The sequence below is a fragment of the Anthonomus grandis genome, chromosome 2, assembly GCF_022605725.1.
Source record: "Anthonomus grandis grandis chromosome 2, icAntGran1.3, whole genome shotgun sequence".
Taxonomy (NCBI): domain Eukaryota; kingdom Metazoa; phylum Arthropoda; class Insecta; order Coleoptera; family Curculionidae; genus Anthonomus; species Anthonomus grandis.
Window position 1 is genome coordinate 3,477,955 of NC_065547.1, and position 23,303 is coordinate 3,501,257.

Below are 23,303 nucleotides of genomic sequence, written 5' to 3' on the forward strand. Positions count from 1 at the left end.
ATAAATTTGGTGAAATTTTATCAGATTTGACAATACGGCACTGAGCCGTCAATGTCACGTGACTGTGTTTCATTGGTTAATAGTGACGGCTGTCACGCCGTTGACAGTGACAGCCAAGATGGTGGTGATGTAAACAAATCTCTGTTTGAAAATACTAAAAATATCAAATAAAAACAGCAAAATGAACGAATTAAGTGAAAAGTTTATCAATTTAGAGGTGGCCGGTGATATTTTCAGTGATATTAAGTATTTTATAACCGGGGAAGTACACGAAAAGGTAAGATTTCCGTATATTAATGTAGAGCAATATGAAGTTCCATTGGTGTATCAATATCAAACTTTTTACAATGTAAGTAGCTTTGGTATTGTATACTTAATTTTGTTTATTTTTAATTTTTATATTGTTTTATCTGATATTACAGTAAAATAAGCTTCCTATTATATTAAAATACCTTGAAATTTATACTGAAAACACTGATAATTATTTGCACTTTCTTACTGATTCATTCAAATTCAATTAATTCAATAAAAAAATTGCAATTTTTCATATATAATATTGTACAAATACACCATAGCTATAAATTTTCCTAATTTGAGACTCTTATTCTCTCTAGATTGAAAGTTTGTTAAAATCTGGAGGGGCAGAACACCAAAACTACTTTTCTGACTATGTAACCCACCTGATAGTAGGCAACAACCCCGAGGAAAATGACATAGCAGATGCCAATGATGTTTATGAAATCCCTGCTATAACCCCTAAATGGATTATTATGTGTGCAAGCCTAAAAAGGCGCCTAGACCCTAACCCATATCTTTTTATAACTGAAACCAGACTGTTTAGTGGCCAAATTTTCTGTTTCTCTCACATCCAAGAAGACAAGGAAGCCCTATGGGGTCTCATTACATTTAATGGAGGTGAAGTACATTTAAAGTTAACAAATAAGTGTACTTTTCTTGTTACTGGGGGCACTGAGGGGCCAAAATATGAAAAAGCTCATAATCTCGGCCCGGACAGGATTAAAATTGTCACTCCCGATTGGGTGGTTCAGGCTGTACAAGTAAAGGCTTGGCCTGACCCCATGCTGTTTCACCCTCAATTAGTAAACTGGCCTAAGCCTGAAAAACCTGCCGAACCAACTACATCAATAACCGGTTTTGAACCAGACAGTAATGTGCAAAAAAGTGAAGACAAATCTGTTCCAGATTCCACACAAGCTTTACTGGAAAAACTTAAGCAGAGGATGCCCTGGAATCAACCTGCTGTGTCCACTCCGTCTTCTAGCAGTGATCCAGTGGCCCCACCAAATGTTGTTGCTCCAAGTTTTCTCAGTAAAATGCAGCAGCAAGGGGGAAACAACTTAAGAGATCAACAGTTTAAAACCCCAATGGCCCAACCCGCAATAAGTCCTGTAGGTAATCAGTCTCCCAATCATGTTCCAAGGTCAATTATTCACCATACTCCCAACAGTAATCAACAAGCTGCACCCCAAACTTCACAGCAAAACAACCCTCTAAGCATTAACAGATTAATTGCTCAACAGGCAGCAAACAGACAACCCACCAGTCTACAACAATTGAGGGGACAATTAAACACGTCACAAATCCATCAGCAATTGATGCAACAAAGGATTCAGACCCAGCAAAATATCATACATAGAACTCAGAATGTAAACCAACATCTTTTACAGCAGCAGTTGAATCAGGGTCAGAGGCAAATGTTGGGTCAACAACCCGGCTTAAGCATGGATCAAGAAAACTTAGTGAGTCAAGGTAATGCAGTTTTTAATCAAAATAATCAAGCAAATGAGCAAAACCTTCAAAGGAATCAACTGGAAAGATCACCGAGTCATAGCCAGGTGATGAATTCCCCCAATCAGGTCATGAACTCCCCTAACCAAGTTATGAGCTCACCACAACACACTCAGATTCTGAGCCCTCAGATGCATTCCCCAATTAACCAACAAAACCAGCTATTGCAAAATAATCCTTTACTCAATCAGCAGTTGAGTCAGCAACCTGCTCAACCAAACCAGCTTTTAGGCCAGCAACAACAAAATCAAACTCAAATGCTGCAGCAACAACAAGCTCAATCCAATCAGCAACAACAGGTGCAAAATAAGCTTCAAAATCAACTACTCGGTCAACAATCACCGCAGAGCCAACAAATGATGCAACAGCAAAGTCAGCAAATCATGCAGCAACAAATGTTGCAACAAAACCAGCTGATCCAGAACCAGCAAATGATGCAACAAAACCAGCATATTATCCAGAACGACCAACAGAGACAAAACCAACTAATAAACCAGCAAAATCAGCAAATATTGAACCAAGGGGGACAGCAGCAGCAACAGCAGCAATTACTAGGGCTCCCCTCGAACCATCACTTAAGTCAACTCAGCCCTCAACAATTACAGCAGCTGCAACAGTTAAAAAGAGAACAACAACAGCTGTTGAACCAGACCCAAAATCAAATGAACCAACAACAAAACCTCAATAACTTAGGCTTGAGTCAGCAGAATGTCGTGCAAAGTCCACAAATGGTAACGCAAAATCAGCAAATAATTAATCAGAATCAGCAAATTCATATGGGCCAGCAGAACCAGTTGATTCAGAATAGAGTCTTACAGCAGCAGCAGCAACTGAACAACCAAAACCAAAGCTTCAATCAGCAACTAAATCAGCACATACTAAACCAAAAACAGCAACAAATGTTTGGACAGCAACAACAACAGCAGCAGCAGCAGCAACAACAGTTGTTGCAAAACCAACAAAATCAGCCCCAGTTTGTCAATCAGAACCAGTTCGAGGCCATCCAGCAACAGAAAATCAATCAGAGCCAACAAAACCCCATGAACCAGATGAGCGTGCAGGCGCTAAATCAGCAACTGCAACAACAAAACTTGGGCCAACAGTTGAACCAGCAACTAATGCAACAGAACCAACAAAATTTGAGCCAGTTGGATCAGAATTTGGGTATAATTGGGCAGCAGCAGCAGCCGCAGGGTATTGTTTTAAATCAGCAGCAACAACAACAACAACAACAGGGGGGAATCGCACAGCAAATTAGCACGGGTATGCGTCAGCAGGTTATTAGGGCGCCACAGTTTCAACAGCAGCAGCAGCAACAGCAGGTTTTGGTCAATCAGGGGCAACAGCAACCAGGCGGTCCTCAAAGGGCTCAGTTGAATCAGCAGCTTTGGGTGCAGCAGCAGCAGCTGCAACAAGGTGGACAAATACCAGGTTTGTTTGTTTTTTATTTAATCCAATGCATCAAGGTTCTTAGTATAATAGATTTATTTATTTATTTATTGGTCAACATATGCAACATTTCAAGTACATATTAAGTAGCTAACAGTAATAACTATAGTTCTAATAAACAATACTTAGCTAAGCTTAACCTAAAGAATGGGGCTAGGGTACTGTCCCATAATAATAGCCTAGCTGAAGACTTAAATTTATTTAAAAAAGTAGCGAAAAAGTCAAGATCTTTTGCAAATCTATTCACTGTAGAAGCTATTCTGTTAATAGGACTATTTAGTAAATAGGATGTTCTGCAAAAGGGAATATGGAGGAGCTCTTGACCTTGTGTTGTGTAAGAGGATACATGTATAGAGGAAAGGTACAGACACTCTGGACTTGTAACAATACCATTCAGGACTTTAAATGCAAAGCAAACATCAAAGAACTGCCTTCTGGTCGATAAAGAGTTAATACTCAAGGTCTCAGAGCAGGTAAGGCATATTCAGAGCATATCTGGCAAACCTGATAAACTTGCGCTGAAAATTTTCTATCCTCCCAATGTAAATAAGGTTACCAAATTATATTGGAAAATTCAAGAAGAGATCTAACTAGGTAAGTACATAGTGACTTTAATGCTGACACATTGGTGAAGTATTTGCAAGATCTCTTGATAAATCCAAGCACTCTATGGTATACTATTTATGGTTTAATCAAAGTGGTGGAAGTCTCGGGTCCAAAAAGACACTTAAATCCTTAACTGAGTCAAGCTGCTTTAAGACGATTGATAAAGAGGCTGAACAACTATGGTCCTAAGTGGGAGACTTGTGGGATCTCTGAAGTTGTCAAAAATGGGCTTGACAGAAAACCACCGATCTTAACCCGCTGTTCTTTATCCATCAGATAAGACTTAATCCAAAGTAAAAGGGACCCGCTCATGCCAAAATTTGAAGATAACAGAGTTCAAATTAAAAGAAGTAACTCGGGTTGAACAAGTTTTTCACTATATGTCAAGTAGTCAAGATTTAGGCCAAACCATCAGACAATTCTTTCCGTTATCATATCAGAATTATCATATTTGTTCAAATTCAAATATATTTATTGTCTAACAGGAATCTAATCCTAATCGCTAAGACAATATATGAAAATATAAGTAAGAACAATGCCTATGTCATGAATAATAATAATAATAATCAAAATAGGTAATCATAAAATATTTTCAAGAAGACAATAATACAAGAGGTATATTAACTAAATAGGCTTACAAAATTATTTGACAATAATTTTTTTTATATTTATTCAATATTTTACAAACACCAAGTAGGTAGTTACATGTATAGTTAAATAAACATAAAAGTACATACGCATAAATAGAAGTTCCTAAAATACATAGTAACAATCATAAATCTCTTAAAACTTATACCTAAGAAAAGAGAAAAATAATAATTATATTAAAACAAACTAACCACCAAACCTCATCAAATATATAAAAAAAAAGAAGAAAAACTCTCATTATTCCTAATGTAGTAAAAACTTAATTTCTTTTAATTAATTTAATAATAATAATAATAATTACAAGTCAATATAAACGGTAATATATAAAATGCAATTTCATGATTTAGAATTTAAGTATTAACTAAAATTAATAACTAAGCTTGTTCATTAAGTTCCCTAACCTGCAATGGTAACACATTATAGAAACTGTGCCTGTGAAATTCTGGCAAAATATTCAGATTGTTTCGAGTTGAATACTGATGTATATTACTGTGTGTTTATTATTTTTTATAAAAATCAAACATTGCAAGATGAATACACATGGAAAAGTGAGGATGGCAAGTTCAGAATAACAGTGTCGACAACAGTCACGGTGTCCCAAACCAGTCATAGCCCTTATGCACCTGCGCTGTAAACCAGATATCTTCTCCCCATGAGTAGAGTGACCCCAGTTCAGCACAGCATATGACATAACGGAGCTAAAGTAACTATGATAAGCCAACAACAAAACTTCCTTTGATACAGAGCTGGATAGATTTCTTATTAGAAAGGTTATTTTTGATAACTTAGATGCCAGCTGAATAATGTGGTTTTCCCAAATGAGACCAGAGTCAAGAAGTACACCCAAGAACTTTACAGATTCATCCTGTGGCAGATCTATTTGAGAGTTTCGAAGTGAAAAATTTAGATGCTGTGTTTTTGGAGCATTAAGGTTTAGTTTGTTTGCTACAAACCATTCCCTCATTTAACTCTCTATTTCCTCTGTACTGGCGATTTTCTGTGTTGCCGGGTGATGATGCTGGAGTAGAGTAGTGTCATCAGCAAACAGGATCAACTTATGCTCATGTGCCCGATCTGTAAAATAAGGCAAGTCATTAACATAAATAAGGAATAAGAGTGGACCTAGAACGGATCCTTGTGGTACTCCATGATGTAATGGCTGTTTATCAGATACACTAGCACTGTATGACACATATTGGAGTCGGCCATACAGATATGACCTGACAAAGGCAATGCTCTCTGAATGAAAGTTGTAGTAACAAAGCTTGCTTAATAAAATTTCATAAGATACACAGTCAAAGGCCTTTGTCAGGTCAAAGAATGAAGCATAGGTGTCGAAACCCATTTCCAGACCCCTTGATGAAAAATCCACCAAACTCTCAATAGCCAATGCAGTTGACCTGTTACTCCTGAAACCAAACTGACCCTGCATAAGGAGATTGTTATTTTCAAAATGTTGGTACATTTCATCCTTCATGAGTGACTCCAGAATCTTTGAGAAAATTGGCAACAGTGATATTAGGCGATAGTTTGACACATCATCAACTGAACCTTTGTTTTTATATATTGGTATCACTTTAGCCACCTTATAGAATGTAGGAAAAATGTTTTCTTTTATGCAGACATTTAAGAGATTTGTCAATGGATAAATGATAATATTTTTAATTGTTTTAATGAGTTTAACGTTAAGATCAAAACAGTCTTTGCTCTTTTTATTTTTAAGAGAGTTTATTTTGTCTCTAACCACATTGAAAGTCACCTCATGAAATTTAAAAGAGTCAGTGGTGAATCTACCAGGAGCTAAAAATGTGGAAAAAATGGTTTGTGGGTGTAGGTCATTCTGAGACTATACTTTCTGCAATGTTAACAAAATAGGTATTAAAAGTTTGAGCAGTTTGATTTTTTGAAGAAATAGATGTAGCATTTTTTGAACTAATTAAACTCCACACGCCTGCTTATTTTCCGAGCTCTTAATAAAGTTGTCATTTGCAGCATTTTTGGCTTTGCACAGCTCTCCCCGATAGGACTTTTTATACTGAGTTAACTCTTGCTTAGAAACCATAGTAGGGTGCTGCAAATGAATACTATGTAGTGCTCGTAACCTTTCCCTCATGTTCCTAAGATGTTCACTTTTCTTTAGGGATTGATTTAAAGATTTTAGATTTAATAGGGAAACTTTCCTCCATAGCATTACCTATTAAACCGGTGAAGGTTTCACATCTGCTGTTTATATCTTGGTTGGTATTGAGAATAGAGTTAATTGATTCGACAGCATTGTAAAAATTGAACAAACCTTTGTCAGTAATTGGCCTATAATTCACCCTAACGCCCTAACCCACCCCAATGACTTAAACGTAGACACAATTCCTGTATGGTCCGATAAAGCATCAAGATCAATTGGCTCAGAGGTAAAGCTATTTACGTTAATATTTGTAAAAATATTATCAAGACAGGAATTATGTCTAGTGTTGAACTGTACAGTTTTATACAAACCATATGAAAGTAGCAGATCCACAAGGGGGGCTACCCTAAGGTCCGCAGAATCCAAGAAATGTACGTTGAAGTCTCCAGCTAAAATGATATTTTTTGAAATATCAACTGAATCAAATACACTGGTCAAAATCTCTAAAAATCCATTGTAATCCCCGCTGGGAGACTTGTAAAGAGTGACAGGATATGTATTGAGAGATGTTAGAAAGACTCCAGAGACTTCACAATGTATTTCCTCAGATAACCGGGACTCCTGAAGCTTGGCATCCTTAACAACACTGCAAGCCTCACAGTCCTGCAAAAACCCGCAGAGACCCTGTGCCTAGTAAATGTTAGTGAGGATAGTTCAGCAGATACAAGCCAGTGTTCATTCAAACAAATACAACTATAATGATCTTCTTTGAAGAGTACCTCAAATTCTAAAATTTTGTTACGAATACATTGTACATTTGCATGCAAAATCTTTATTTCTGATTTACAATCTAATTTTTTGTTTGGTTTGGTACATTCAAAAAATGGTTCACAACAATGCCTGTCGGCCACAGGTTGGCATTGAGATTTTTCTTTCCATAGGAAATCTCCAGTTGGAAAGAGCTTTTTCTGGTAAGATTTGTCTTCATTTTGTCACATCGGCGACCTATCTCCAAGTGATTGTCCCGCAAGAAGTTTACTACGTCTTCAGGCTCAACCTCTGGGGCAAGACCTGACAGAAATATATATGCCTTTTTTTCAGCTATTTTGAGACCAGATTTCACCTCACTGGTTCCAAACAAAGGTTTAGGACGGGTTTGCTGTATCTTCTTGTTTGTTTTAGAGCAACATTAAAAATGTCTTCATGGATCTCACTTAGAATTTGATTACTCACAGACATCATATGATTAAAAGGAGATTCTAACTACTATTGGGTCTACCAATAAGAATGATATAAGTTTAAATTGCTAAAAAATAAAAACGAATTGGTTAATTTCTATGATTGATGTTTCATATTGTAGTTCATTATGTAACATTATGTTTTAAACAAAATATCATTAAGATACCCACCTCGGCTACGGCGGCAGACGTTTAGACGATGAACGCAATTTTCAATCACTTTTTCTAACAAGTTGGGCTGAATTTCGCGAATAACCCTAGTTATGTTAACTTTCAACTCATTGATGGTTTGAGGATTGTTAGAATACACCTTCGACTTCACATATCCCCAAAGAAAAAAGTCCAGGGGAGTAAGATCACAGGACCTTGGTGGCCAGTTGATATTGCCATGTCGCGAAATTATTCGATCTTCAAAACGCTCTCTTAATAAATTAATTGTGACTCGGGCGGTGTGTGATGTTGCTCCGTCCTGTTGAAACCAATTCTGTTCGAAGTCTCCACCATCAATTGCAGGCCAAAGAAAGTTTGTTATCATGTCGCGGTAGCGCTCTCCGTTGACTGTCACAGTACGCCCCCCTGCATTCTCAAAAAAAGTATGGACCGATCATTCCACCGACATGCAAACCACACCACACAGTCACTTTTAACGGGTGTAATGGCACCTGTACTAATTTCTGGGGATTGTTCTGACACCAGAAGCGGCAATTTTGCGTATTGACAATGCCACTAAGACAAAAATGGGCTTCATCTGAAAAGATGATTTGTTTCCCAAAATCGGCATTTTGTTCCAACTGCAACAGGGCCCAGTCGGTAAACGTTCTTCGCAAACCATAGTCCGCAGGCTTCAATTCTTGCTTTAGAACCATCTTGTATGGATGTAGGCCTAAGTATTTCTTCAAAATGCGCCACAGAGACATTGGTGAAGTGCCTAATTGCTGAGAACGGCGCAAAACACATTGTTATTCGCGTCAACACTTTCTCTTGCAACGGCCTTGCACTTTTTTGTCGCGTTGGTGGCTTATTATCCAGAAGAGTGTACTCCCGTTCAAATTTATTAATTGTGCGCCTTATTGCAAGCTCAGAAGGCCGTCCACGATGGCCAAAATCTTCTCCAAGAGCACGATAACAGGCTCTAACCGATTGCGCATTTTCGTAATACCTTTTCACGATAGCTATACGTTGCTCTTGACTTAAACGATTCATGATGAAATGTCAAAGTATACTTAACACAACTGACGCTTGATCCGCGTTTTGACACATACCATTTTGCGTACATGGCCTACTGAACTTCTATCACTTCTATTGGTAGACCCATTAGAACTAGCATAAAATAGTTTTCTAAGGAATAATTTCATATATTAAGCATTTTTGTAGGTCCAATACGTGCTGAATTAAAAGCAGTTCTACCTACCAAGAACCCAAATCACCAAATTTGAAGTTTTTCAAAGAAACTTGATATTTTTGATTCTCCAACAATTTTTCTCATAACTTTCCAGCTGTTCATGATATTTGTGTAATTCTTTGATGGTAGTATAGAGGAGAGTGTGTACATGAATTATATGTAAAAATTTCCATTTTAGACCAAAAATTGGTGTCAAGCAAATTTTCACACGAAATTTTTTACTTTTTCGCTGCTGGTTCATTGGGGTCAAAATAATGCAAAACCTGTTTATCATCTGCATAGGACTGTGATTTTCACACGAAATTTTTTAGTTTTTTAGGATCGCGTCAAGATTGGGGGTTTTATTGAAAGAAAAGACACTGGAAGGAATAGTTTCAGATAAGAAGCTTTTTTATTTGCCTTAATTAGCACCAGTTTTTCCTGCAGCTAGCCTCTTAAAAGTTACTGAAAATTTTCTTGGACATTTTTTCATATAACTTTTGAGTTACTTAAGATATTTTTGCAATTTCTGTACATTACTGTAGAGGGTGCTCTGTAGATCAATTCTTTGTGTAATATGACATCATAGAATAAAAATTGATTTAACTGTAGCAGTTTTAGTTTCAGTGTAATTTTATCAACTGAACTTTTTCAAGGATAACTTCATAATTTTGTGGGCTGCTTAGATGAGTATTCCACTTAAAGGAAAGGCATTTTCAAAGGAATAATTTCATATATAAAACATTTTTGTGGGTCCAATACTTTCTCAGTTAGAAGCAGGTTTGCCTACCAAGACCCTAATCCCATCAGATTTGAGGTTTTTGGAATATATTTGATACATTCAATTGTGTAGTTATTCCCGGACGTTTTTCCTCATAACTTCCCAGCTGTTCCAGATATTTGTGTAATTCTTTTATGGCATTATAAACGGGGTGATGTCGATGAATTACCTGTAAATGTTTCAATTTTAGAGTAAAAATTTCCTCGGCTGGAGCAATTTTTGGTTTCGAGTTAATTTCGTCACGAAATTTTCCAGTTTTTGTAGGATAGCTTCGAGACTTACTTAAATGGGAGTTTTAGTCAAAGAAAAGAGATTTTCTAAGAAATATTTTCATGCATGAACTGATTTCTGATTATTTCGAGGTTAAACCTGGTTAATGTGATTAAATAATAATCACTCACATAAAATTGTTATTCCCTGCAATTGAAATCACCTTTAGCAGTTTTGACCTTGCTCTATAAAACACCCTATATATAAATTGTTCAATATTTTAATAAACATACCTTGTCTTAGGTTGTTTTTATTATAAATTTTATTTTTATTTTTATTTATTTAAAGCAGTACAGCCCAACAGTATATCCATTTAATGGGCAATATAAATTACATACCTATATATATGTCATTATAAATGTTCAAAATATAAAGATAAACTAAGTCTAAATAGCTTATAAGTACCTAAAAAATTATTTTAAGAGAAAAAAAAAAAAAAACAAGAATTTCAGACAGAGAGGAAAGAAAAAAAAAAAAAAAAAAAAATCATTTCAACCCGAAATATAAATCAGCTAAGCATACTAAATAGAGTACCATAACAAATGCGATACGTAAACTTTAGAATACCAAGTCGTGAATATAAGTTCATTAAGAAGTAGTAAACAACTCTGTAAAAACTTTAATTAAATTATTACGTGAGCAAACAAATAGATCACAGAATGGCGTTATTTTGTTTGAATTGTCTGACATTACGTATAAGGGTGAACTTAACATTACATTTGTCCTGGCCCCTGGGCAATAAAATAAGTTTGTGTTTCTTGAATTGAGACGCGGCACAGAAAAATTTAGATTCTCTAGTAGCTCAGGACAATCAACTTTCCCATGCAATATCTTATGCACCAACAAGACCGACGATCTATTTCTTCTAATTTCAAGAGGTTCCACGGAAAAGCGAGTTAGGAGAGTTTCGTAAGAGATTTCCTGAGGAGGATAAAATCCGTCAGCCTTAAAGGAAAGATACTTTAAAAATTTTCTCTGTATTTTTTCGATAGAATATTTATGAACCTGGTAGTAAGGGTTCCACACTATAGAAGCATATTCCAATTTAGAACGTAAAAGAGCAAAATATAAGTTTTTTAAGGCTTCTATGTTACTGAAACCCCGACAGTTTCGCACAATAAATCCAAAGACTCTACTAGCACTGTTTGATATATTATCTATCTGGTTCACAAAGGTAAGCTTATTATCAAACACCACACCCAAATCACTGATTGATGAACATCGAGTAAGTTTTGTGGAAAGGGTGTAATCGAATTCGATTACATTTTTCATTCTAGAAAAGGACACCACCTTACACTTAGACACATTTAGATTTAACCTGTTTTCATCACACCACAGACTTACACACCTCAAATCGTTCTGCAAAGACATGCAATCAGTAGTATTGGTTACAGAAGAATAGATTTTTAGATCATCAGCAAATAAGAGCTTTTGTTGATCTAGTTTATCACTTAAGTCATTGATAAATAAGAGAAAAAATAATGGACCTAAATTTGACCCTTGGGGAACCCCCGATGACGCAGTATATTTATAGGAACAGAAACCCCGTTGACAGACATATTGCTTTCTATTTAAGAGATAGCTCTTAAAAAGGATCAAGGAATCCGATAGAAAACCAAAACTATGAAGTTTATTTAAGAGTATATTATGATCCAAACGATCAAAAGCCTTTGAAAAATCTAGATAAATTACATCAACTTGGCTCTGGCTATCCAAGGCATTCGCAATAAATTGAGTGGCAATTGTTAAGTTTGTAACAGTGGACCTTCCCGGTAAAAAGCCATGCTGATGTAGAGACAATTTATTAGAGACAAAAAACTGGATTCGTGAATAAAGTATTTTCTCAAAGACCTTTGAAAAGTTACACAAGATAGAAATTGGTCTATAGTTTTCGATATGCTCACGATCACCACCCTTAAAGACAGGACATACTCGTGCTTCTTTCCATGTCATAGGATATTCTTTTTTGTTTAAACAGAGATTAAATAAAATTTCCAACGAGCGTACCATAGCATATCGACAATCTTTAATTAAAAATGCTGGGATGCCGTCCGGACCAGCCGTGAATTTATTTTTCAGCGAAGCGATAGCAGCGAGGATCTCGTGTTGGATTACCGGGGTGATGCGAAAAGAGTCAAAGACGGCTACTGCTGCTGTAGCATCTATCGTCGGTGTTGCAGCTGCACCGGAGCGTAGAAAAACAGAATTAAAATAATGTGCAAAACTGTCGACTATTTCTTGGGGATTATTGAGGTTCTTGTCCTTATAACGCATGATGCCTGGAATAGTTGACGTCCTATTTTTATTATGAACAAAGTTCCAAAAACGACTAGAGTCAGTTAAAATATTTTCCTCAGAACTTGTTATAAATAACCAGATACCACAACATTTTTTTATATGGTCAAATAGCTCGGACATTCCTTACGGCGTTTGACCATGCATTTATTCTATGCAGTTTAACCTTAATAGTTCAACACAAATTGCCTTACAAAAATTGTTTACTTATAAGCATTAAGTAGGTTTTAAAATGGTGAGGGGTCGAGGTAGAAAAAGGGAAAAACAACCCGAATGGCAATACCCACCACCACCGGCCGGGGGTATGATGTTTAATAATTTCGTGTGTTTAATGATTATAGTTTTAATATCCGCAGGTCAACAACAAATAATCCGACACCCGGTAAATGTGGCAGTGCAGCAACAAAACCCTGGCACTGGGGCAGTTGGTCCCAGGATCCAATGGCCTGCCGGGCAACAGCCCCAAAGACAACTGATCCACCTCGGTAAGTTCCCAGCATACCGATTAAAACATTTAACTCAGTAAATATTTTTTTTGTTTTTAATTGCTATAAATGCCATATTGTATGCTATTGGTAATTCAGGGGCCTTATGTTTTGCTGATGACTTTAAAATGTATATAGAAATTAGAGGATTGTCATGTTTTGCAAAGAAATTTACAAAGTGTTGTAGACTGGTGTAACCTAAATGATTTTAGTTTTAATGGAAAAAAGTGTTGTTCTATGTCTCTAACTCTTAATAAAAATGTGTTTAAATATGAGTATAGCATTAATGGTACACCAGTACACATGACTGTAAGCATGAGAAAGACTTGGGTATTATTGTGGACTGTAATTTGACTTTTACAGCCATCATTGTTGAGTTTGTAAATAAAGCTCATAGAACAATGGGATTTATCGTCAGGTCTACCAAGGGTTTTAGTGTTGAGTGTTGTCTGAAATTCGTCGTTAATCTTCCAAACTGACGTATCTCATTTTTCCTAATTGTTCAGGAGAGCAGATTTAAGTTTTATTATTAGGCTGTAAAATTGGGGACTAATAATTTATTTAAATGAACATATTTTTAATTTATATACAGGAAAAATATGTTTACTTTAAACTGTCTAAGAGCGTTAAGATTAAAAACTTTCGGTTTCTTAAATTTTTTGAAAAATTTCAGTTACTACTATTTGTGAGACCAAAATATCTAAATTAAAATCATTTACGCCCATTTTTTCTTTAGATAATACGTCGCTTCAGGCAAATAAAACAAAATTAAAAAACATTTTTTTGTATTTTTTTTTTTTTAAACCTTTATTATCAAAATATTGTTACAGTTTAAAACTATAACTAGTTATCACAAAATTAACAGTTATTCTATAAAAATAAAAGGAGCATACCTAAATACGAGCCTAAATACTTTATCTAAGTATTAATAGCATGAGAGAAAAAGAAATGTATATATATACATATATACAAACAAAACAAAAACAAAAGATAAATAAATATTACAAAATAAGTGTATTGTGATTCTTATCCGCAATTTGTATATTAATATGTTATATACTAAATTCAACTTAAAACCTAAAAACTAAATACTTTTTTTGACATATATTGTATGGTCCCTGTTTTAACCTTTTTAAATCTTTCTATTCTCAATATTTGAACAAAATTTTCAAGGTTTCCATCTTGCTTTTCTAAATTATAAAATATTAAAGCACATATGAAAAACTGCCGGACATTTCTGTCCTTTACGTTATTAATTTTTGTTTCTAATAATTTTAGTATTGTGCTATGACTATTAATATTTTTTTCCAAATTTTATTAATACAAGGTTGCTGACCCAATTCCAGACCGTGATGGATTTAATACAGTTTTTAATTTTGTGCCATAATGTTTCGATTGTGAAGCAATTTTGACAATCTGGACTATTGGACATCCCATGTTTAAAAATTTTCTCCAATATTGGAACTGCATTGTTTATAGCTAGGTATACAGAACTCCGCCATTTAGTCGGTATATTTCTGTTCCGTATTATTGACCAAATGATTTTCCAGTTTGTCTGGGGATTTTTTAATTCAAATTCGGGTTTTATATTTTGTTTTAACATTATTGAGATGTATATATCTTTTGTATGAATTAATCTATCTGGGTCAAAAATAAGTTGAAATTTTTCTATTTTAGACCTAATATCTTTACAAAATTTATTATTTAAGTTATTATTCTGGGGGTCAAAAACACTGTTACAATATGATTTATACCAAATTTTTGAGGGTTGATTTGTCCATGAATAAAATTGAGTTTTTAAAAGAAGTGCAAGGGTCTTTGTTTCAATATTTATTAAATTTAAACCGCCATTTTGGATCGGCAGTTCTAATTGTTGTCTTTTAACTCTATATAGTCTTCCTGCCCAGATATATTTTCCTGTAATGCAAACAATTTTTTGACTGATTTGGTGAGTCATAGGAATTATCTGTGCAATGTACCATAATTTTGCTAAAGCATAAATATTAATTACCCAATTTCTTCTTATTATATCCAAATTTCGCAGCTGATTTTTTATTAGAAAGTTTTGTATATTTTTTATAATATTAATCCAATTTTCATTAACCATTTCTTTAAAATTGTTGTATACTTGCATTCCTAGAATTTTTATATTTTTTTTTACAATAAAATTATTTAGGTGAGAACGATCAGACTTCCAATTACCTAATAATAAAATTTCAGATTTATTGTAATTTATTTTTGCGTTGGTTCCCTTGGTAAATATGTCAATTATGTTTTGAATTTGATCTAAGTCATTTTTGTTTTTTAAAAATATATTTACATCATCAGCAAAGGCTGCAATTTTAAAATTTTGATTATTAATATTAATTCCCTCTATCACAAATTTGACCAGGTACAAAAAGGGTTCTAGGCTTAAAGCAAAAAGAAGCATAGATAAGGGACAACCTTGTCTTACAGAGCTAAGAATCTGAAATGAATCCGAGATGCAGCCATTTATTAAAATTTTTGAGAATGAGTTATTGTATAGGTTTTTAATTACATTTATTATTTTCATATCAAATCCAAATTTCTGCATAACTTGCCAGAGATAATTATGATTAACTCTATCAAAAGCCTGATGAAAATCTAAGCTTAATATCCCTCCCGATATTTGAGAGTTATTTTCCGAATGGATTACTAAGTCTCTTATTAGCAGTAAGTTGTTAAATATTGAGTAGTTTGCCCCACATGATTGTTCTTTGCTTATTATTTTTTCTGAGTAGATTTTAAGACGATTGGTCAAAATTTTTGTAAAGATTTTATAGTCACAATTAAGAAGCGTTATAGGCCGAAATGCACTTAAAAAATTTGCATTTTTTTCCTTTGGAATTAATATAATTACTCCATCACAGAAATTTTCTGGTGGTCTAACTAGATCAATTAGGAAACTATTATACAACTTTTCCAATTCATCACCTATCTCAGAAAAGAAAGTTTTATAAAATTCATAGCTAAGTCCATCAAGGCCAGGCATTTTTTTATTTTGAGATAAATTTAGGACTCCTAAATGTATTAAAAAGTTTTTTATTGCAATTCAAAATTAAACGAAGAAACGCGCATACTTGTATGAAAAGTTCTTCATAAAAAAGATTTTTTTTTTAAATAGATAAACTTCATCCTAAGAATAATACTATAGGTAACAAAAAACAAAAAGGTCATTCTTAAAACCACTGCCTACTGTCAAGAACGAAAAACAAACAAATAACACAGTTGCGACCTATTTAATGTGGAAGTGAACGATAGAAGTTCTTGTGCTCTTCCAGTCTTATTATGGGAGTCTGACCAATACAAAATCTTTGAAAATCGGAGAACTTCTCCTTGGATACTTTAATAGGTTCTGAATTCAGCTTTCCAGGATGTACGTTGTTAAGGTTGACTGTAAGGCGTTTAAGTGACAATGATTTGTATTTTTGTTTAAGATGGCTTGTTTTGAAAAATATCTCATGAGGAGAATTTTTGCTCACCTTAATTACCATAATCTCCGTCCATTTTATCTGCTCTCCAGTAGTTGCTGTTTTTACCGATAGAAGTCTTAAATCTCTTGAAAGGCCTTTAAAGTCCAAAAAATCAGTAAATTCAAGGGGGTTAACTTGGTAAGGATGTTGTCTTCTGGCAAGTCTGAAGACTGGATATAGCTGAGAGGGCACGAAAATGTTACCAGCATGGGACATAGCATGTGAAATAGTACTATGCGCAGAGTCTCCCTCGTGCTGGCCATGATACGACTCAAAATATCTTAGGGTTATTTCTTCTAGATTTTTACTATGCAAAACTGTATAGAGTAACATTGTAGCCATGATGCTATTTTTATTCTGGCCGCTACAGCCCTCGCAATACATAGATACTAGTTTCACTCCTTGATCATCGTAACTTTGCAATGCTTTATTTACGCAAGTTGCTATTTCGGATGAGCCCCTTTTGCTAGCACATTCGTCCCAACAATAGCAAAAGCAGGCTTTGGTCGAGATATTATAGAACGTGAAATTAAAAACTGCAAAGCGTCTTTTGTAAAACACAGCACTCTCCTTAGTTTTTGGTAAATAAATCACCTGCTGCAAGTCAAAAGATGCACTTAGAAATGCTGGATCGTTGGTAGCCTTTAACTTGCATCATTTTTTTGCTGCTCTTACAGCAATTTTTTCTTGTTCGTGTTTCTTGTACTTGTCTTCTAATGCAGATTTTGTCTCCGGATCTGCTGTTTTGTACGTCATGCACAGTGAGCACTGGTCTTTTTTAGGAGAGTGGAATGATATTTTTTTCGACTTGAAGACTCTTTGATAAGTTGCATAACTTGGTTTACGCTCATCTTCTGAAAGTGACTGGGTATATAAGTAATACATTTTGGAAACTGAGAGATGCAAGTATTCTCGGCTTGTACTGGATCTAACATCTTAACATCTGCGAGCTCATAGTATGCAGCAAAAATTTGCAAACGCTGAGATTCATCGATTGTAGAGCAAGGCCGACCTAATTTTTGGCAACTTTCACCTCCGCATCTCGGCTTAACCCTAGCTGAAATCACTTTTAACCCTTTGACTGTTAAGTATTCTTTACCTGAATTTCGTAGATGTTTGGCCAGTTTTTGTTTATTAACACGATTTTTTTTATTTTGTACCTCTTCTTTTTCTGTCCCTTCTTCAACCAGAACATCACACTGTTTCTGGTTGTAGGTTTGTATTCGAACTAGATATTCTTTTAGCTTTCTTTTCTCTATAACTTTTATCGTGTCTACCGCAATCTGGATTGTCGATAAAATGGTCCCAGCATAGCAAAATTAAGCAACTAAATACGCATGAACTAAATACTTCAACTTTACATCTTCTTACTTTACACGTAGCTTTGTATGGAGGATCAGCGTCAGAATCATAGCAATCTTCCTCAAAATCCTCGTAATCATCAGCGCTCAATTGTTCTTCGTCTCTTGAAGATAATTCGTTTATAGTTTCTACAACAGAGTTTCTATTAACCTGTCCCAGGACCAAGTCTTATTCGGACTTCCGTTGTTTTTCTTAAAAAAATATTTCTATATCAGAAATCAGCAGCCAAAATGATGAGTTCGAAATTCCAAAAATTTTGTTTGTAATCTTACCTGAACTTTTTTGAATTACACCCAAAGAAGTATCGTCATAAAATGAATGTGACATTACACACTTTGAATCTATTATTTTAGCTCGATTTTCCTTGGCCTCTTGGCAATTTTTTATTTACATTTTCTTCGGCAGGTTTTTCTTTACTTTTATCCGGCTGTAATTCTTCTAGTAACTTAAACTGGGGTTTTTCTAAAGAAGGTAATTTCATATTAGTCATTAGTTTAAAATGTAATTCCAAAACTAAAGTTTAAATAATTCTCAAAATATCATTCATATTCTTACCTGAACGTTTTTTAATTATTGCACTTAAAGGAATATCGTCATCAGATGAATTAGACATTGCACACTCGGTGTCTACCGAGGTGTCTACTGACTTGCCTTGTAGTGTTTCTGAAAAAAATAATTCTATATCTGTCAGGCATTACTGTAAATAAAATTTAAAGTGAAGTTCCACAATACTAAAATATTACACACTGTCTTACCTGAACATTTTTTAATTTTTACAGGAAAGTCGGCGTCAGTATCTATTATTTTTCCACTATACCACTTATTGGAATAATACATTTTAACCTTAGTGCCTATTTTTAATTGTCCACTAAACAACAGTTCTTTAGAAAAGACGACATTTTTTGTCCCGTCTTTCCACAACACAAGCACATCCATCATAAAAACAGTACAATCGTAAACTTGAAATCAACTACAACAAGCAACAACTGCACGCTGCAACGAACTGACTATCTAAGTATCTAACACCGCATTTTATCCAGTCTGCAATGATTACGCACTTGGATTATTATTCTTGTCAGAACTCGTAAACTGAGTTATGCCTGAAGTGGTTGGATATGTTTAAAAAAATAAATATCTCACAAACTGACGTATCTCGACTTACGTCTGTTTGTGAGAACTAAAATGTAAAAATATTTTGATATACAAGTACAATACAAGACAAAATATCTTTAATTTTACCAACGAACCAATGCGAATTGAGTTACGCTACTTTGTGAGATGAAAATTTTTTTATTTAGCAATAATAAGTAAATTTTCTTATAAAAAAATAATAAGTAAGTTAAATTTTAAAATATAAAGCAAGTTGCTGTAAAAATCACAAATTCGCATTTTTATGAGATACGTCAGTTTGGAAGATTAACGACGAATTGTTTGACAGTCTGGTGTTGTCAGTATTGGTAGTATGGTAGCATTATATGGTCGCCACAATATGAGGTGTGGACTAAAATTATAGAACGTGTACAACGTAAATTTCTGAAATACGTGTTTTTCAAAAAGTATGGATATTATCCAAGTCAGGGCTATTAACCGTTTATTGTTATTGCAGGAATTTAATAGGCTCTCCCTGGAAAATAGACACCAAAAAATGTGCCTTGTGTATATGTATAAAATCTTAACAAATAAAATTAACTCTCCAGAAATACTTTCAACGCTTCCATTGTTTGTCAATGCTGGGAACACTAGACAAAGAAAGACTTTCAATACTAGAGTTATAAATGATAGGTTGTATGCTTCTCAGATACAGGATTTAAATAGTTTATAACCTTAATTCCTGTTTTAGTAGGTATTTAGATAATTTTCTAAGAGCTATGTAGGATTTTGTATTGTTTACTTAGTGCTTCTGATTCTTTTGAATTTATTAGTTATAAGTAATTTCGGTATCTGTAACTGGCTATTTGGCTGTTGATGCTGTAATAATAAATAAAATAAAATAATTTTCATAAATTAGACGCTCACACCCATAACCAATTGCAAAAACTTCCGCCGGAGCAGCAGGCCCTATTTGTCGCCAAATTGCAGCAAAAACAGCGACAAATCCAACTGGCCAAGCAAGTGCAACAGAGGGCAGGCGGGCACATTTTGATTAGGGGTAAGAATATGCATTATAATAATAATAATTAAAAAATTAAAGACCAAGATGTTTGTATAATGTGTATATTTTTAAAAAATCTTTTAGCAAAGCGCTTTCGGCTGCTAAGCCATCATCGGTGCTACCCAAAAGGGATGTCATGAAAATTTTTTTTTCCTTTTTGGAAGGGATAAGACAATGGCTTCCTTCCAACAATTGGGAAAATGGGTTTCTAAGCATTTGAGGCGTGTTTTATAAAAAACACATATGTCGAAAATCCAAAATTTTCAGGAAATGAAAAAAACATTTTCTTTAAAACAAATTCATTTCTTTATATTTTTTTTAATAATTACAGCGTATATTAAGCTAATATATTTAATTCTTGTTTAAAAAAAAAAAATTCTAATATATTTGTCAAAAATTTGAAAATACTGTTGGACATTTTGCAAGAAAAAAAGTTAAATAAGAAAAAACATACGTATAATAATAAATTCTAAACAAGGATTAATTTAATAGTTTGTAGTAAATTAATCTTCAAATCCACTACTATTATCATCTTCTTTATTAATGTCCATGTTATGTAGAGGTGGGGGAGTTGGTGCCTATGTAAAATGTAATCTAAAACATACAACTATTCGTTTTAATTTTCAAACATCTGATCAACTAGAATACATATTTTTAAAAATTACACTTCCAAATAAAAATATAATAATTGGAGCTTTTTATCGGCCACCTATATAACACAAATATAAACAATATGATAAATGATTTTGAAAAGAGACATTTCTTCAGGCAGATATACTTTTGTACCTGGGAGATTTTAACATCAACTTTTTTAATTTATCTAATCCTATACTGGATACTTTTGAGTCTTATGGTCTGCAACAGCTTATAAATGAGCCTACTAGAGTGACGGAGACCTGAAGCACTCTTATTGATCCTATATTTATCAATAATTTATATAGTAAAACATAGTAAAACAATGTGGAACGATATCTTCAAATGGAATTTCTGACTATAATTTAGTATATGTTAATATGTCTCTTAATATTAAAAAAGCACCTCCTAGAATATTCTCTTTTAGATCATTTAGAAATTTTAATCAACTAAATTTTGAAAATGATCTTTTAAATATGTCGTGGCATCAAATTTTATGGGAAAAGAATTTAGAAAGTAAACTAGAACTAGTAAACTCTATAAAAATATTCGTAACCAGACATTATATGCCACTAGAGCTGCAAAAAAGAGATATATTATAAATACTTCTCAATTAAACAATACAGCTAAACTCTGGAAAACTCTTCAAGCTTTAAATGTTCGCTCACAAAAAAAAAAAACATTATACCAAGTAACCTCTCAAATCCTAATGAAATTAATAGTTATTTTACATCCTTTTTGCAATCCATATCAAATCCTTCAAATAATCAAATTTTATATTATAACACCCATATATTCAACCCAGAAATAAACTTCAAATTTTCTTTAGCTACAATAGATGAAATACACTCCGCTCTACATAACATCCGAACTAACGCTGTTGGTACAGATCAAATTAATGCAAAAATGCTAAAAATATGTAGCCCTTTAATAGATCATATAATTTTACACATTATTAACACGGCCATAGAGAAGAAACAAGTCCCAACAATCTGGAAAACTGCTCTGGGAATCCCACTACCAAAGAATAGTCAACCCTCCCATTTTTCTGAGTTAAGGATCATAAGTATTCTTCCCACCCTGTCAAAATTTTTTGAGCGAATCCTTTATAACCAAATATTCACTTATTTCACTGTTAATAAAATCCTGCCTGATAATCAATGTGGATTTCGAGAGAATTTTAATACAGTATCTGCTTTAGCATCTGTGCTTGATGATATATTCAGGGCCTGCGATGAAGGCTACATAAATATATTAGTACTTCTAGACTTCTCCAAGGCCTTTGATACTCTGGATCACCGTCTCCTATTAGCTAAGCTAAAATATTATGGGTTCGACGCGGACTCTGTTCAATTAATTAATTCATTTCTAAGCAAACGGTCGCAAAAGGTGCTCTATAACAATATTACGTCGAATGCATTGGATGTTCTGTCGGGTGTGCCACAAGGAGCTATTTTATCACCCCTTCTATTTATTATTTACACTATTGATATAATTCTCGCACCTAAATACTGTAAAACACAAGCATACGCGGATGACACACAAATCTATGTCTCTTTTGATTATAACAAATCGCAAGAAATGGCCGATAAAATAAACGCTGATCTTCAGGTAATTAAAGAATTATCTGCTGAACATAACCTAAACTTAAATTCTGACAAAACTAGACTATTATGTATTGGCAGCAAAATCAAAAGAAACTCTATTAAAAATAACTTAAAATTAAAAATAAATGATACTACATTAAAATTTGTATCCAGCGCAAAAAATCTTGGCTTAACTATCGGCGAAGATCTCAGATTTAGTGCACACGTTCAGAATATAACAAGAAAAAGCTTCTGTGCGCTGAAATTATTATATAATAATCGGCACATTCTTAACTACTCGTTGAAAAAAAGTTTATGCGACACATTAGTACTCTCACATTTCAACTATGGTGACTTTATATACGGTCCATGTCTTACTGCTCTCGATAAACAAAAAATACAAAGGGTACAGAATGCATGCTGTCGATTGATATACGGAATTAGGAAGCATGACCATATTACTCATAAAATTGTAGAATCTAACTGGCTAATTATGGAAAGCCATAGAAAACTACATCTTTCAAATTTTGTGCATAAGCTTCTCAATACCACTAACACCTCGAATACTCTTAAAAATAAATTTCTGCCAAGGACAAGCATGCATGGACAAAATATTAGAAACAAAAACAAATTCTCCCTCCCGTTACATAAAACATCTATGTATAAAAGATCCTTTTCATATAATGCAATCACCTTATATAATTCCATACCTGATAATTTTAAAATATTTAATATTAACAAATTTAAATACAAAATGCGTTTGTTTTTATTTAATCAACAAATTCGCCATGAATAAGAAAGGATTTTTTTCTTTCTTTCTTACTAAAGACAAAAAGACACCTAAAATGAGCATGTTGAGGCAATACTTAATAAAAAAAATAAAGGGGTAAATTAAAGAAAATGGGAGAATAACCAGGAAAAGTGTATCAGACTTGTGTAATAAACCAACCTTATAATATATTTGAAGAATTTATAAACAGGTATTGGCATTG

At 33.9% G+C, this 23,303-nt stretch overlaps 1 protein-coding gene across 1 annotated transcript in view; it reads left to right on the plus strand.

Moving 5' to 3' along the window:
* Positions 1-92: 92 nt before the first annotated feature.
* The window catches only part of LOC126750081 (PAX-interacting protein 1-like), a 56,701-nt gene continuing 33,490 nt past the window's right edge, over positions 93-23,303 (plus strand). Inside the window, exons 1-4 of the mRNA XM_050459582.1 lie at positions 93-277; positions 615-3,240; positions 12,956-13,084; positions 19,949-20,089. Coding sequence (XP_050315539.1) covers positions 182-277; positions 615-3,240; positions 12,956-13,084; positions 19,949-20,089 — 2,992 coding nt within the window. The 5' untranslated portion in view covers positions 93-181. The remainder of the gene's footprint in view (positions 278-614; positions 3,241-12,955; positions 13,085-19,948; positions 20,090-23,303) is intronic.